This window comes from Aythya fuligula, chromosome 2 (assembly GCF_009819795.1).
Source record: "Aythya fuligula isolate bAytFul2 chromosome 2, bAytFul2.pri, whole genome shotgun sequence".
Classification (NCBI taxonomy): Eukaryota; Metazoa; Chordata; class Aves; order Anseriformes; family Anatidae; genus Aythya; species Aythya fuligula.
Genome location: NC_045560.1, coordinates 104548860 through 104563462, shown reverse-complemented (window position 1 = coordinate 104563462; position 14603 = coordinate 104548860). Strand labels below are relative to the sequence as shown.

At 37.1% G+C, this 14603-nt stretch overlaps 1 protein-coding gene and 1 non-coding gene across 3 annotated transcripts in view; one reads left to right on the top strand and one right to left on the bottom strand.

Moving 5' to 3' along the window:
• The window catches only part of CEP192 (centrosomal protein 192), a 62919-nt gene that overhangs the window by 36821 nt on the left and 11495 nt on the right, over positions 1 to 14603 (top strand). For both annotated transcript variants that reach the window (XM_032182659.1, XM_032182658.1), the window contains exons 29-39: positions 478 to 654; positions 1128 to 1388; positions 1571 to 1689; positions 2592 to 2701; positions 3933 to 4074; positions 6265 to 6437; positions 6772 to 6895; positions 9618 to 9723; positions 11556 to 11760; positions 13056 to 13135; positions 13845 to 13940. In XM_032182659.1, coding sequence (XP_032038550.1) covers positions 478 to 654; positions 1128 to 1388; positions 1571 to 1689; positions 2592 to 2701; positions 3933 to 4074; positions 6265 to 6437; positions 6772 to 6895; positions 9618 to 9723; positions 11556 to 11760; positions 13056 to 13135; positions 13845 to 13940 — 1593 coding nt within the window. The remainder of the gene's footprint in view (positions 1 to 477; positions 655 to 1127; positions 1389 to 1570; positions 1690 to 2591; positions 2702 to 3932; positions 4075 to 6264; positions 6438 to 6771; positions 6896 to 9617; positions 9724 to 11555; positions 11761 to 13055; positions 13136 to 13844; positions 13941 to 14603) is intronic.
• TRNAG-UCC lies at positions 7609 to 7680 on the bottom strand. Its single transcript has one exon. It is a non-coding gene; the product is annotated as a tRNA-Gly (tRNA).

The following is a 14603-nucleotide window of genomic DNA, read 5'->3' as shown; positions in this document are numbered from 1 at the left end:
TCCTTCTTGCAGGAAGGATTCCAAATTTACTCCGAGGGACTGTGTGTATGAAAGGGCCGAAGGAGAAACTTGAATTACTCTTTGGAATTATTTTAACTACAGATTTTTTGTTACACAGTCCTCATAAATTTATATCCCTTTGTCCCCAGGTCTTCAGATCTGGTAACTAAAGTCTTTAGCTGAGAGAATTAATGTAGCGCTACTTAAGTTCCACCTTACACACGGTATTGGGGACTGAAAGAAAGAAGTTCTGTGATCTAAACTGAGAAGCACTGGTGTGCTCACTGAGAATATAAAGTATCTTGAATCTAATATTTTCTTTTAAGTATTGCAACCTTAAATAACTGCCACCATCATTTCAGTTAATCCAGATTTTGATGAAGCTAATCTGGGGTTGTTAGTTAAATAAGTCTTTTTTAGTATTTTTTTTTCCACTGTAGTTACTCATTTCTAGTATCTGCATTTTTTTTTTTATAGCTGCAAAGTATATTTGGATCAGAAGAACGCCTAACTAGTAGTTGGGAGCTCAAAATCCGCCCCAAAGAAGACACTAATATATACTTGATGTTTACACCTACTCGTGTAACTTACTTCTTTGCAAAGCTGGAAATCAAACAGCTGGGGATTCGATCACGGCCAGGAATCAAGTTTACTGTAAGAGTCCTAACCTAAATTCCAATACTTCTGCACAGATTTCTTCTTTATTTGTTGAAAATATCACTGTATATCTGTTCCTGTCAAAAAGTTAAATTTTTTCATGATGCACATCTGTATACTTGTTAAAAGATTATGTGGGTGTTACATTTTAGATTTTAAACATTGAGCAACCTTAACTTTGTATGCACTTTTTTCCACTTCTGAAGAAAGAAGCAAGATTTTATGCACTATGGTAAAAGTAGCCCAAGATTTTAACTGCAGAACTGCCAAAAATCTGAACTTCTTTGCTTTTATAGATAGGCCTTAAATTAATTTTCAATAGAACTTGAAACATATTAAATGAACTTAAGGTTCTTTTTCTTGAAAGTCTTTTCAGTTGTTCTACTGTCTGTCTTTGTATAGTTGAACATGGTTTTACTGAAGCTTTAGTAAGGCTTTAATTTGAAGCACTGCTTTTTATTTTTCCCCAGATACCTTTATCTGGATATGGAGGAACTAGCAACATAATTTTAGAAAGTGTTAAGAAACTATCAGACAGTTACATGTTAACGTTGGATGGATTATTGCCTTCAAGATTAAGTACAGTTTCCTTCCGCATAAGAAATACAGGTTCTCGGGCTGCCTATGTTAAAGCACTGTGCTTTGCAAACCTGCAGACAAAAACTGTTATGGATCCTCAGGTAATGACGGTATCTCCAGAGAACTTTGTACTAAGAGAAGGAACATACGAAGTAAGTAGACTACCTGATACTGAACAAGTTTTTCATTAATGACATTTATTTTAATTGATAAGTGTCTGACCAGTTGTTCATTAAAATCTCATTGAGCTTGTTTAAGTTTGACTTAATTTTCCAAACATTAGTACTAAATTGAAGACTTTTTGAAAGTATGTTATTTATTTATTTTTTGTCAGGTAATTACTGTAACATGGAATCCCATGGAAAAGGAAAATAACTTGCTTAGAGCGAAGACATTGTTATCAACAGTGTGTTTTTTCTGTGGAGATGAAATTTCCAGGCAGCAGTATCGTAGGTAAGATGTACTTTGCTATTGTTCAGTAGAGAGATGTTTAATGAAATGTTAAAGCTAGAGGTTTATGCTGCCACAGCATTTAACATGCTTCCAAAAAGGCAAGCGCAAAACATCAACCTTGATGATGTGGGGAGATCCAGTAAGTCTTGCATCTGGTAGGCTGTTTGGTGAAAGGGTGGTGTTTATGGTGGTGTGGGTTTTTTGTTTAGTTTACATACTGTAGCTACGATCCTAGGTAAGGGTTTTCTTTTTTCTTTTCTTTTCTTTTTCTTTTTTTTTTTTTTTTTTTTTTTATTTGAATGTATTATCTTTGGGGGAGGATTTTTGCTTTTTTTCCTATCAAGAATTGTCTTTTTGTATCCCTTTTTTCCAATACATTTGTAGATTTAGCTTCTAAAGCAACAATTGTACAGGTTTCATTAGTGTCTATTATGTTTTACCTAGCTTAAGTAGAAGCTATATTACTGTATTTATATTTGAATTCCTATAATGTCAATGCACAAAAACTGAATGGCATGCTCTACATTTAATAACAAAAGTGACTTGTGCTGTGTACTAAGGTGCTGGTGATCATCATTCAGTGCAAAATTTCATTAAGTGAATGAGTCTTTGACAATTGCTCTTAAATGTCATTCCCTGAAACTTTATGAAAGTCATCATATTTATTGTTATTCAAATGAAGTATTAAACCTAGTTGAATTTAACCATCTAAGTTTCAATAAAAAGCTCATGAAATAGCTGCACGTGTAATCATTTTGATAGCAAATCAGCCTACCTTAGATAGTCCAGAAATGATAGAAGTTAAAAATGGTGCTGGTTTCTAACAATTTTAGCCGTCTTTTCAGACTGATGCTTCCAACACTTTGAATAATTTAATGACTCTGGTTTCTCATCTGTAACAGAGCTATGATGTGTGAACTTGAGGTAGCAAAACACATAGTCCCTGAAAACAGCATATTGAGAAAAATTGTTTTTGACGAAGAATTTCAAGGGGAACAGCTTGTGACAGAAGGTAAGTCTATGAACTTTCAAAAGAAAAAATGTAATACTGTACTGCAAATAAGCCTTTGAGGAGGGGTGCTGGAAGAGTAGCTCTCAGGGAAACTAAAGTAGGTTATTCTTGCTCTTTGTTAACAGTGTTACAAACTTAAAGCCTTTCCTTACCTTCTTGTCATCCCAGATCTACATGTATGTAGTAACATTAGCATAGAAACAGTGCATTGTCAGTTTGTCATCAGTCTGCTCACTTGATACATCAGTGTGGTATATGTAACTGTTCAATTAGACTAGGCAGCTGAAGGGGTGTAGGACTCGTGGGCTGAAGGTGAGGGGCATTTGGGGAACAAACAACTGGAATTCAAAGAACAAGGGGTGTGTGGGGAGAGAACAGAAGTTTATGGAGTAGAAGTTATGGTCATCCTATAGGATGAATGTATTTCCATTCTGAATAGTATTACATATAACAGAATAAATAAATTACTTGCCTCCAAATCATATTCTGATAGACATCCTTCTGAAAGACTTGGCTTTGTTAACAAGTTTCTGGTTGCATGTAAATTTTAACTTAAAATGCTTCTACAGTAGGTATTAATATCTTATCGCTACTCAAATGTAGATATGTAGATTTGTATACAAATATTAATAATTTCCCTGATATCTGCTATTCAGCAAAAGCAATAATCAAACGCATCCTCTGTGAGAAGTGTTCACTTCTTCATTCTGTCCAATTAACGTGAAGTAGCTTAAAGCAGAAGAATAAACTTTGACAAGATTATTAATTATTTTGATGAAACAATTATTTTTAAATCATATGCTGGCACTCCTGGGCTTTTGGATATTTACAGGTATAACTAAATTGAGGCATTGGATTGAATAGATGGAGTAATTGAAAAATAACTTCTCTTAAAAGTTGAGTCTCTATGAAGCCTTTGGAATTTATTAATTGTATTGTTTAGGGTAAAAGTCATCAAACTTTAATTGGGTGTAGAATCAGATTGGTATGTACCGTTTGCATAAAGGTAGAAAATATCTTTTATTATTAAAATGTTTAGATTTTTTCTGCATTTAAACTTCTTACATCTCATGTTAATGTTGATTTGTGCCTGATAAGTAAACTTGTTATAAGTCATTTCTGATCTACAGTACTTTAGCCAACAGATTATTAATTAGGATTATATCCTAAATCTTTGTGCAAAGTTCTGAGTATTATTGATCTTACTAGAACTGGTCTATTACTCTTCTAGTGTGCGATATCCCACGGGGGACACGTGACATCCATCTGTTCTATGCAAATATGCGAAAAGTCGTCCTTACTGTGGCTGGACGTTTCGTTTTTGATCGGGATGGTTTCCAGCAATCTCCTGGACGTCATCTGGAATCAAATAGGTAATGTAACTATAAGGATAACTTTCAGATAATGCCCAACTGAAGTGTGGCTCCCTTCATTTGAAATCATGAAGATTTTAATGACAGTAATGGAAAGTGACTTGCTCCACAAGTTAAAGAGCTGCCTCTATGATGAGAATGGCCCCAGTGATTATATAGGTGGTTCTTCTTGTTTTTCTCTGAAATCCATTAAACTGTTACAATAACTTTAAACTACTCCTTAAATTGACATCATAGACTGTATCTGCAACTTCCTGTTCTTCATTGGATTAAGCTTTTCTTGTTGGTCCTACAAGACTATAACTACCTTGTCAAGAATTTCTGATGGTTTGTGATGGAAGTAGTTTATATTCAGAAAAATTAGTGGCGTTTTCCTTGTCCAGCTCACGTGCCAGCCTTTCAATGTAATGTATGCTATAGCTCATCAAAAGAATGATCGGTGCTAAAGCTTCCGCTGCTGACCAAATGAAGTGGTTTGTTACTGAGGTTTTCTTTGGAGAATTGGCAGAGACTTGGTCTTTAATTTGGGCTTGTTATTTTTATTTAGATAGGTTGCTATAGCACTTGGAGCCCTGAAAACGGAAAGAAAGATCCAAATCCCTAAGATAGTGTAGCATAAAAACAAAATACATAAAAAAATATGGGTTAGCATTAACACTATAAAGAGTATATTAGAGCATAGATTGGTTCTTGAGTTTTTGTACTTTTTTCCCCTCAAGATCCAGTAACTTAAGGGAAGAAAGGGTTCTACCTAGTCCTGTTTAACATCTACTTATTTAGACACTGCCTTGGAATCGCTTGTGCATGTTGCACTCCAAATGCTGAACGCTTTGGTCTACTTGACACACATTTGTAGGCTGGCATGGTGGGATTGTAAATATAGAGACTGGAAGCAAGTATCCACAGCAGCAAGCAGGACACTTTTCAAGCCTTTTTTCCATCCTGCTTAATAGCCTTAGCAGTTCTTCTAGTTTTGAACTTATTCACTGGCTAAGCATCATGAGGATCTTCACTTTCCAAGTAAGCTGTAATTCTCAAAAGAGATCTGTTAACAACTTGTATGGCCGTTGTGAAATCCTGTGTCATGGGTGTGAATTGGTTGCCTTCCCGATTTCATCACTATCTTAAGGGATTAATCCATAGGTATTAGTTCTGTTCTAAGCTGTGTGAGGAGTCTCAGAAGGCTTACAAAATAAAAGTAGACATATTAGGGAAAAGAGCAACATTTACATAATGCTGTATAGAGCAAAAGTTAGGTATTTTTTCCCTGAATTGCTGAATTCTGCTTTTATTTTACTATTTTAAATCAATTTTATTGCCAGTTAAGCTTTTAATCTAAGAAAATACACCAAATCCCAAAATAGCAACTTCCTAGCTTTTGAGTATGAGTTTACCTGCCCTGTCTTTTGCAAGAAAAACTGTGAAGTGCTGGGCCATAAGGAAGATTAGGGTATTGGAGCATGTGTCTTACATGGAGAGGCTGAGGCAGCTGGTTTAGTTTAGCCTCAAGCAAAGAAGGCCCTGGGGGGGCGGGGTGGAGGGCTGAATTTTATCAAAGTGTATAAATACCTGATGGGGAAAGCAGAGAAGAGAGCCAGTCTTCTCACTGGTGTTCAGTGACAGGTCAAGAGGCAATAGGCACAAAATGAAATGCAAGAAATTCCATTTAAACATAAGAACTTTTTTTTTTTTCCTGTTGAGGGTGGTCAGGCACTGGAACAGGCTGCCAGATAATTGTCAAGTTTCTATCTGTTGAGAAATTTTAAAGCTACCTGGACTGACCTGCTGTAGCTGACCATGTTTTGAGTAGGTTGTTGGACTAGTTAATCTCCAGAGGTCCCTTCTGACCTCAGGTATTCTGGGATTCTGCGAAGGACAACTTGCACTGCCTCATTTCTCTCTGCAGTGCCTTTTTAATCTAAGTATGTATAGAGAAAGCTATTTACTTTACTATCACCTCAAGGTAATTGTTTTAGTACCTTCTATTAAGCAACTTCTAAACATCCTGGGAAAAAGCTGCATCATGATTTAGCTGCTGACTTCATTTTTCCAACTGAGATTTAAACTGAAAACACATGTGAAGAGCATCTTATTTCAGTATTAAATTTTGAAAAATATTAAAAGTAGGCTGTTAAAATTACTAAGCTATTTTCATTACTACTTTTGCTTAACCCAATCTTATTTTTTCAGATCTGAGAACTCTGTCAGACATATCAATGCAACTTTGGATGTTCTTCCTGTTAAAGGACCTCAGGGTCCTCCATTACCTGTAAAAACTGATGATCTCATTCAGAATCAAGTAGATGTTCAACAGACTTGGACTGTTAAGCCTGAGCACTTGATTTTGACACCTCCTTCTATCAGTAAGTATTTTCTGAAGTTAATAAAGCAACATCCTAGTACTAAAATAACTGTACTACTTAGGATGTTTGTGCTTGTAAACGTGGCTTGAGCAACAGTCATGCTTCATGTAATGTTGCACCTGAACAATAACCTTGGCGTGAACAGTTGTGGTTATATTGTTGTATATCTATAATACTTGCTACATTATTACAAATATCTTAAAGCTTTTTGAAGGTAAAAATAGGGCAGAAAGGCAGAAAATGCTTTATCTTAATTGATATGTCTCAGACTTCTGGACACTACTGTGGTTTGTTTTTTGCATGTTAGCTGTTTATAGCTGCCTTTGTTTTACAGGTGGAACAGCTGATACTGGGCATGTACAAATTGTCAACCATTCTAATAGGATGCTGACATTTGAGCTTTCATGGCCAGCTCACTGCCTAACTATAACCCCACAACATGGAGTTATTGAACCTGAGTAAGTTTCTTTAAATAGTTTTCCTTTATATGTAAAAGCGTGGAGGCTTGGAGCGATTTATTTTGATGGTCTCCGTGGTATAGATATTTTGTCAGCTCCCTCAGCTGCTTCTCATAAGACTTGTTCTTCAGACCCCTAGACATGCTTGAGCACCTCGATGTCCTTCTTGTAGTGAGGGGCCCAAAACTGAACACAGCACTCGAGGTGCGGTCTCACAAGAGCCGAGTACAGGGGGACAATCACTTCCCTAGCCCTGCTGGCCACACTGCTTCTTATGCAAACCAGGATGCTGTTGGCCTTCTTGGCCACCTGAGCACACTGCTGGCTCATATTCAGCCGACTATCAACCAATACTCCCAGGTCCTTCTCTGCCAGGCAGCTTTCCAACCGCTCATTTCCCAGCCTGTAGTGCTGCTTGGAGTTGTTGTGCCTCAGGTGCAGGACCCGGCACTTGGCCTTGATCCTCATACAGCTGACCTCAGCCCATCGGTGCAGCCTATCCAGATCCTCCTGCAGAGCCTTCCTGCCCTCGAGCAGATCGACACACGCACCTAACTTGGTGTTGTCTGCAAACTTACTGAGGGTGCACTCGATCCCCTCATCCAGATCATCAATAAAGATAATAAAGAGGACTGGCCCCAGTACTGAGCCCTGGGGGCACCACTAGTGACCGGCCTCCAACTGGATTTAACTCCATTCACCAAAATTGTAACTGCGTTGGCCGGGAATCGAACCCGGGTCAACTGCTTGGAAGGCAGCTATGCTCACCACTATACCACCAACGCTGTGCCCTTGGGCTCAGGGCTGTCTGAAGAATGATTTTCTAGTAAGACAGAATTGAAGACAGCATTAAAGAAACTTTCTTGTATTGTGTAATTTTAAAATGTATTCCTTTCACGTGAGAAGAATGTGTTGAAACCTAACAAGCTGAGTCAAAGTAAGTAGTCTGGATTGAGAACGGAGGTCTGCAAACAGGAAACAGACCTGTGGGAACAGCTGACTTAAGCATGGCAAGCTACATTTGCCTGGTTTTCTGCTTTTCATGACTATCTCACTGCAGTGCCAAGAGCACTTGTGCCATTCAGGCAGAATCTTTTATAATAAGCACTGTGATTGCTGGAGCTGCGTGGAATTCTCGAACTGATTTAGCCTAGGAAAGGAGAAGGTATGAATCTTTAGTGACAGTGAAAGCAAGTCCTAAGATCAAGGACTGCCTTTGCTGTGTTTGAGCATGTCAGATCAAGCAGGCTGCCTCCTGTTTCAGCTTGACTAAAACTCTTAAGTTCACTGGAATGTGATTGAGGCAACCTCTAACCTGTCTGAGTGTGGAATCATGAAGTGCAGAGTCCCTACCGAATTTGGTAGCACTCGAAGATTTTCATGTGGAAGTGTCTCAGTGCTGAGTGTAGGTAGGTGCCGTGAAAGGAGATGCACTTTTGGAGCAGGGAATGTTGGAATCTGGAAAGACTGCAATGGTGTTTTTCAGGAAGTGTCTCTGGGGCTTTCCTTCTGAATAAGGTGTGAAAGGGTGGTTAGGCAAACTTTTCCATCCATTCCACAGCAATGAAAGCACTGAGGGGCAGTGTCATCAGACTAAATATGATCTTTGAGAGGCATGTGGTTTGTGACTCCATGCAAATCAGATTTGTATATGGAGTTTGCAGTAAATGGTTTGGCTCCTATCAGCTTCTCCTTGACAATGGAATGGTTTGTGACCTTGGGAAACTGAGACAGTGTGTACTTAGTAAGTCATATTCTCACATACACAGTTTGTATATTAGAGAGGGGGAGAGTGTAAATAAGTACTGTAAGTGTAAAGATTCTGAAGAATGCTGAGACTTTAATAAAAATAAATAATAAATATATATGTATATGGTTGCAGTTGCTCTGTGTATATAGTGGTTGGCAATGCCAATGAAAGGCTTCCTCCTGATAGAAACTAAAATCCTACCCATTATTTATTGAAACAATTCTTTAAGGAAATAGGAATATCCTGATTTAGTATTTAAAGGGTGTTGATGTCTGTTTGACAGCAGAAAGCTACTTTGTTGCTGTCTTTCTGCTCTTTTATATTTAAGATTTTATGATATAGAATATGGAGCGTGTAAATCAGAACTTATGTTCTCACTGGTCAAACAACTGGATTAGGTTGTAGCTACTTGGAAATGAGTTTAGTGGACTCTACAGTTTGCCCTACCCAGAATAACCAGAGAAACCATTTATAAATTTAAAAACTTTTTTTTTTTAAATCAGTGGTTCTGGTTCTGAATGGGAGGAAGGAAAGCAAGTTGCAACTAGAATTGGTTTCAAAGATATAATTTGTGCAGTATATTTTGAACAGAAGCTTCCTTGTGCACTAGCATTGAAGCTTTATTTTATCTATTTTATTTGATTCATGTAGTTTTATGTGGCCTGACAGGGTGTATGTGTTAATAATAAATAATTTTTTCCCCCTTTGTCCACTTATACAACCATCAATAACAAGTTTGTAAAACTTGTTTGTAAAAACTTAAACTTAAAAAACTGATTTATAAAACTTGATATTGTTAATCTTTTAATAATTAAACCTCAATAGTAAATTGAATATGCAAAAATCTTAAATTTATTTCTAGATCATCTTCACTTACTATCTTAAAAATGCATTCATTCTTGAGCTAGTGAGTTCTGATTTAGATGTTCAATCTAATATGAGGGTCTTGCTAACTTGTTTTTCTTTTATTAGGAGCCGTACACTAATTCTGGTGAGTCCTAATCCATCGCTTGCCACGAAGCCTTCTGTAATTCCTTGGAGTGGGCTAATCTATATCCATTGTGATAACGGACAAAAAGTACGTGGCTTACTTGAGAGCTGAGTTTGTGACTTTGCTTTGCTGCATAAGAGCTAGTAATGTTGCTAAAATCTTTTAGATGTGGAGCACAATTTCCATAAACTTGATTCTCATTTAAATACCCCATCTACCCAATCTCCCCAAATTTGTAAAGTTCACCTTTCAAAAAGAAAAAATCATTATTTTGGAAACTTAAGTTCTCATCTTGGTTCATTCATCTCTAAAGAAGTACTGTAAGGTGAACGCTTAGACTGCGTTGCTAACAAAAATTATGCATCAATTTCTAGAAATGCTAGATTTATATTCTTATATAAATCAATATATGCTTTTCTCTGCTTTTTTATATTTTCATATATATTTAGATATTTGTTTTTATATATAACTGTCTCTAACTAGTCTATATAATATTTCAAGATGAAAAATTTAAGTATGTTACTTGACAAGACACCGCAGCTCCTTTTGGGCACCCTTAAGGTTAAATTAACCTTCTGGCGGACAAGTCTGAGATAATGTGTAGAACAGATTCTCCTCTTCGTGTGTTTTAAGCCAAGACTTTGCCCTGATTGAATTAAGGCATAATAATAAAATTTATGAAGCCAACAGGTTTTGTGCTTTCATCAGCATAATAGTAGAAAGGCTCCTTGGTAATCTCCTCCAAAGAAATAGACATTTGATTGTCATTTTTACAGCCAGTATGTATTTTGGGTTAATTATAATGGTGCAAGGAGAGAAATTAAAGACACTGAAAGGATAAAATAGCATATCTACTTACCTTCTTGATGAAGGAAAATGATGTGCATGATACAGAACTGGAAACTGCTTTGTGGAGGGACTCCATCAGGGAGCACAGTGATGGGACAAGGGGTAACTGTTTTAAATGGGATGAAGGTAGAATTAAATTGGATATTAGGAAGAAATTCTTTATTATGAGGGCAGTGAGGCACTGGAACAGATTTCCCAGAAAACCTGTGGATGCCTCATCCCTGGAAGTGTTCAAGATCAGGCTGGATGGGGTTGTAGGCAACCTTGGGCAGGCAATGTCCCTGCCCATGGCAGGGTTGGTAGAACTAGGTGATCTTTAAGGTCTCTTCCAACCCAAACCATTCTGTGATTTTGACTTAAATCAAACAAACAAGCCCCACTGTACCCTCTTCCCCCCCCCCCCCCCCCCCCCCAAAAAAAAAAAAAGCAGAGAACTTGATGAGAAGAATAAGTTAAGAAGGAAATGAACATTACGCATCTTTAACTGTTATATTCAACCATATGAAAAAGGTTTGAAGAGAATCATAGTCACTTAAGTTGGATAAGACCTCTAAGATCATCTGGTCCAACCTTTAACTTAGCATGGCTGCATCTACCACTAAACCATGTCTCTAGGCACCACATCTACATGTCTGTTGAATACCTCTGTGGTGGCCAGACCCAGTACAACCTCCAGGGATGGTGACTCAACTGCTTTCCTGGGCAGCCTTTTACAGTGTCTCACAACCCTTTCAGTGAAGAAATTTTTCCTAATATCCAACCTGAGGATCCTTGGGTGCAACTTGAGAGGAGTTCAGCCTTAACAGAGCATCTAAAGTATTGAATTAAAATTTCTAGATAGTAAATGTTGGGTAAATTTTCTTATTCTCCTGTATTAAATTTGTCTTACAATCTTACAACTTTATGAGCTGAAGTTAGAGAAGACCAGGTAATTCATTTTTTTCTGTTGGAATGTGGAGCTGGACAATGTGAGTTCTTACAGCTCAAGGAAATAGAGCTTAATAGTTTGACTTGTTGATATAAAAATGTTCACTATTTAAATCTTTCTTACTCTCCAAATTGTGCAAAAGTTTATTAAAGTGCAGATTCAAGAGGGGAATGTACAAGATGTGCCTGGAGCAGGCTCTCCATCTAGAAGACGGGATATATTTGCTCTACAGTCTGCAAGTCCTACTGTTCATGTGGCAAAACCTCTCTCAGCGCTCCCTTTAACAAAAATGGAAATAAAGAACAGATCTGTTCTGTTTCCTGAAACAAGAGCTGGTGAAAGCTCAGGTAATAATACTTGCATAGTAGATGGAACATCTGCAGTATCTTATGCTTGTAGTTTTTGTTCACTATATTGCATGTTTGAGAACTTGAATGCATTGACTTGGTTTTTGTTTTCATCCAGTGTGATTGGACAGTTCCCCTCTCTTGATCTTTGCTGAAATGTTAGTCCTTGTGATTGTATTCTTTTTAGCAGGAAATAAACCTTTTTCCTTCTCATTCTGTGGTATAGCAACACCATTTCCTGCAGATAGTTTGCATACAGAGAGATAAATTGCCAATTTCTTAAATAAATTATGATGAATACAACCATAATGTGTCTCTGCAGAGAAGGTGCTTTGTGGTTACTGTGTTTTGTTGAACCTTTTTTGGATCATGCTATTGTGAAGTACACTTGTTCTCTTCATCTTTGTGTGTGTCCCTAAGATATTAGCTGACACTATCTACACATAGAGAAATAAACGTTCTTCCTTAAGACAATAGGAATGTCAGCTATGAGACTGGCTATCCCTGTTTTGTTCAAAACAATCTACGATGTTGTTGATAATGGTTTCTAAAATCCTCCGTTTGTACTTTTAATTCCAGTAATGCTTAAAATTCTTCAAGTTACTATATGGAGCTATCATTCTGTCATGTACATGTACATACCAGATTTGTTAGTCCTTGGTTTGGTTGGTCCCAAACAAGAATACCATTGGTGTTCTTCACTAAGCATCCAAATAGTATCTAGGAAGATAATTGGGTATCTTTTTTTTTTTTTTTTTTTTGGGGGGGGGGTATGGAAGGGGAGAGAGGCTATTGAGGGATATTTTTGTACACTAGAAAGTGAAGATATCTGCCAAAAACCTGAATGCAATAAATTGAGACTGTTGAAGGTGACTTAGATTTCTCTCTGATAATGGTCTTATCCTGGATTTTAAGCTTGCTTCCTACTATAAGCAGTACATTCATGTAACTTTCTTGGACATGCTTCATGGTCTTTGGTAGAATTATCTACTCTTGTTTAGGGTTTTTGAGGGTTAGGTGTAGGTCTCAGTTTGTTTCTTGTAAGTATCTTTGATATTACTCTTCATTAGAAGGCTTACAAATTTATTTATATGAGCTTTCAAGGATTTTACAACAGTGTGCTTTAAGTCTGCACCTGAAGTTTCAGATCTACTTGGCATCATGAGAACTGTTTCCATTAAACGTCTTTGTGTCTAGAAATACAGGCTTTCTGTTTAAATCCTTTCAACTAAAGGTACTTGAACAAAGGCTTTTAATATATTTATATATTTATCTGCCTGATTTTTCTCTTCCAGAGAGTTACCTGGAAATGGAGAATAAGGGGGATGAAAATGTGAGGTGGAATTTGTCGTCATTTACACCACCTTATGTTAAAGTGAGTGAATGCTTGTATTGGTAGTATTCAGCACCAATCTCTTGGATTTTTTCTTTTTCCCTCTTCCTGCTGCTCTTTCTCCCTCTAGCCTCTTGAGAAAAAAACACGTATTTGATCCTGAACTCAGTTTCAGGGTTTCTTCTCAGTTTTTCTGCCTGTCCACATTAAGGAAATGTTCTACTCTTTTCCTCAGTACTGTGCTCTGGCTGTGAATCAGTGCTGGACAATTTGTGGTTCACTTAATGAATTTGTCTGTGCTCATCCAGGATTGCATTAAATAATCAAACATACATAAAAGATGTGTGTTCATTTCTGATCCAGAATGCGAGACTAACTTACCTTGTTAAGAGACTTGTGCTTGTAGAATTATGCTATATGTGATCTCTGTAGGTAATTTAAAGTTAAGTCACGGATATTTGAATCACACTACTGTTGCCTCTGCAATTGTAGCTGTAATGTTAATGTCTGTAAATACTTTCCTATTCTGTGATAGTTTGAGTGCTCTGATGGTCCCTTTTGGTTTTAAGGTAGAATGATGACTTCCTCAATGTAGTAGTTTCGTGTCTCAGCTCATTTGCTGAAGGGTTCAATGTTTGTTTAGTTGAAAGTAGTCTGCGTTTTTTTCAGTCCTTTGCAAGGACAGTGCATGTGCACGCACGTGTGTGTTTCTTTAATGTTTTCTGAATCTGACTCATAACTTTATTTGCAGGGTGTGGACAGACCTGATTCTGTTTATAGGGTTACTTACTCTGCTTTCATATGTTACCGTGTTTCTGGTACTCTTGAAGCTCATGGAAAAGAAAAGGTACATTTAATATGCTTGAGATATGTCGGTTTATCTTAACTGTGAAATGATACCTTATGGGAGAAATTCTTGGAAATAGCAGTCGAATTTTTGAAGCTGGTTGTGCTCTATCTGATAATGTGTATCAGGTAGTCAGTATCTACTTCCCACTCATTGTCTTCTTACCCTGGCTGTTACAGTGTCACCTGAGTTGATTCTAAGAATTCATGCAATCTGTAGTTTGACTTTGTGTCACTTTTTGTTTGTTTTAGAAGATAAACTATCCTAGAACAGAAAATTGTTTTCAGATGCTTTGTAAAATCCACAACAATATTACAACTAATCCTGTGTTATCACAAAACTGATGTGAGAACTAATTTCCTTAAGGAGAGGTCTCTTTGTAGTTCTTTAGGAACAAATGTCTGTTCTTGAAATTGATTTCATTTGACTTACAATTTTATCTTCTGGCCAGTAGAGGGTTTCATAACCGCAGTTATAAAACACATTCACGGGTTTCTTCTACTTGAAGGGGTTTCTATAGGGCTTTTGTCCCTCACCTTCTCCCCTAATACTACTTTAATTACAGAATGGAAGGGATTGGAAGGGACTTTGAAAGATCATCTAGTCCAGTCCCCAGTCTATCCCCAATTCTGTCTGTTCATCTTCAAGAACACCTATATTTTA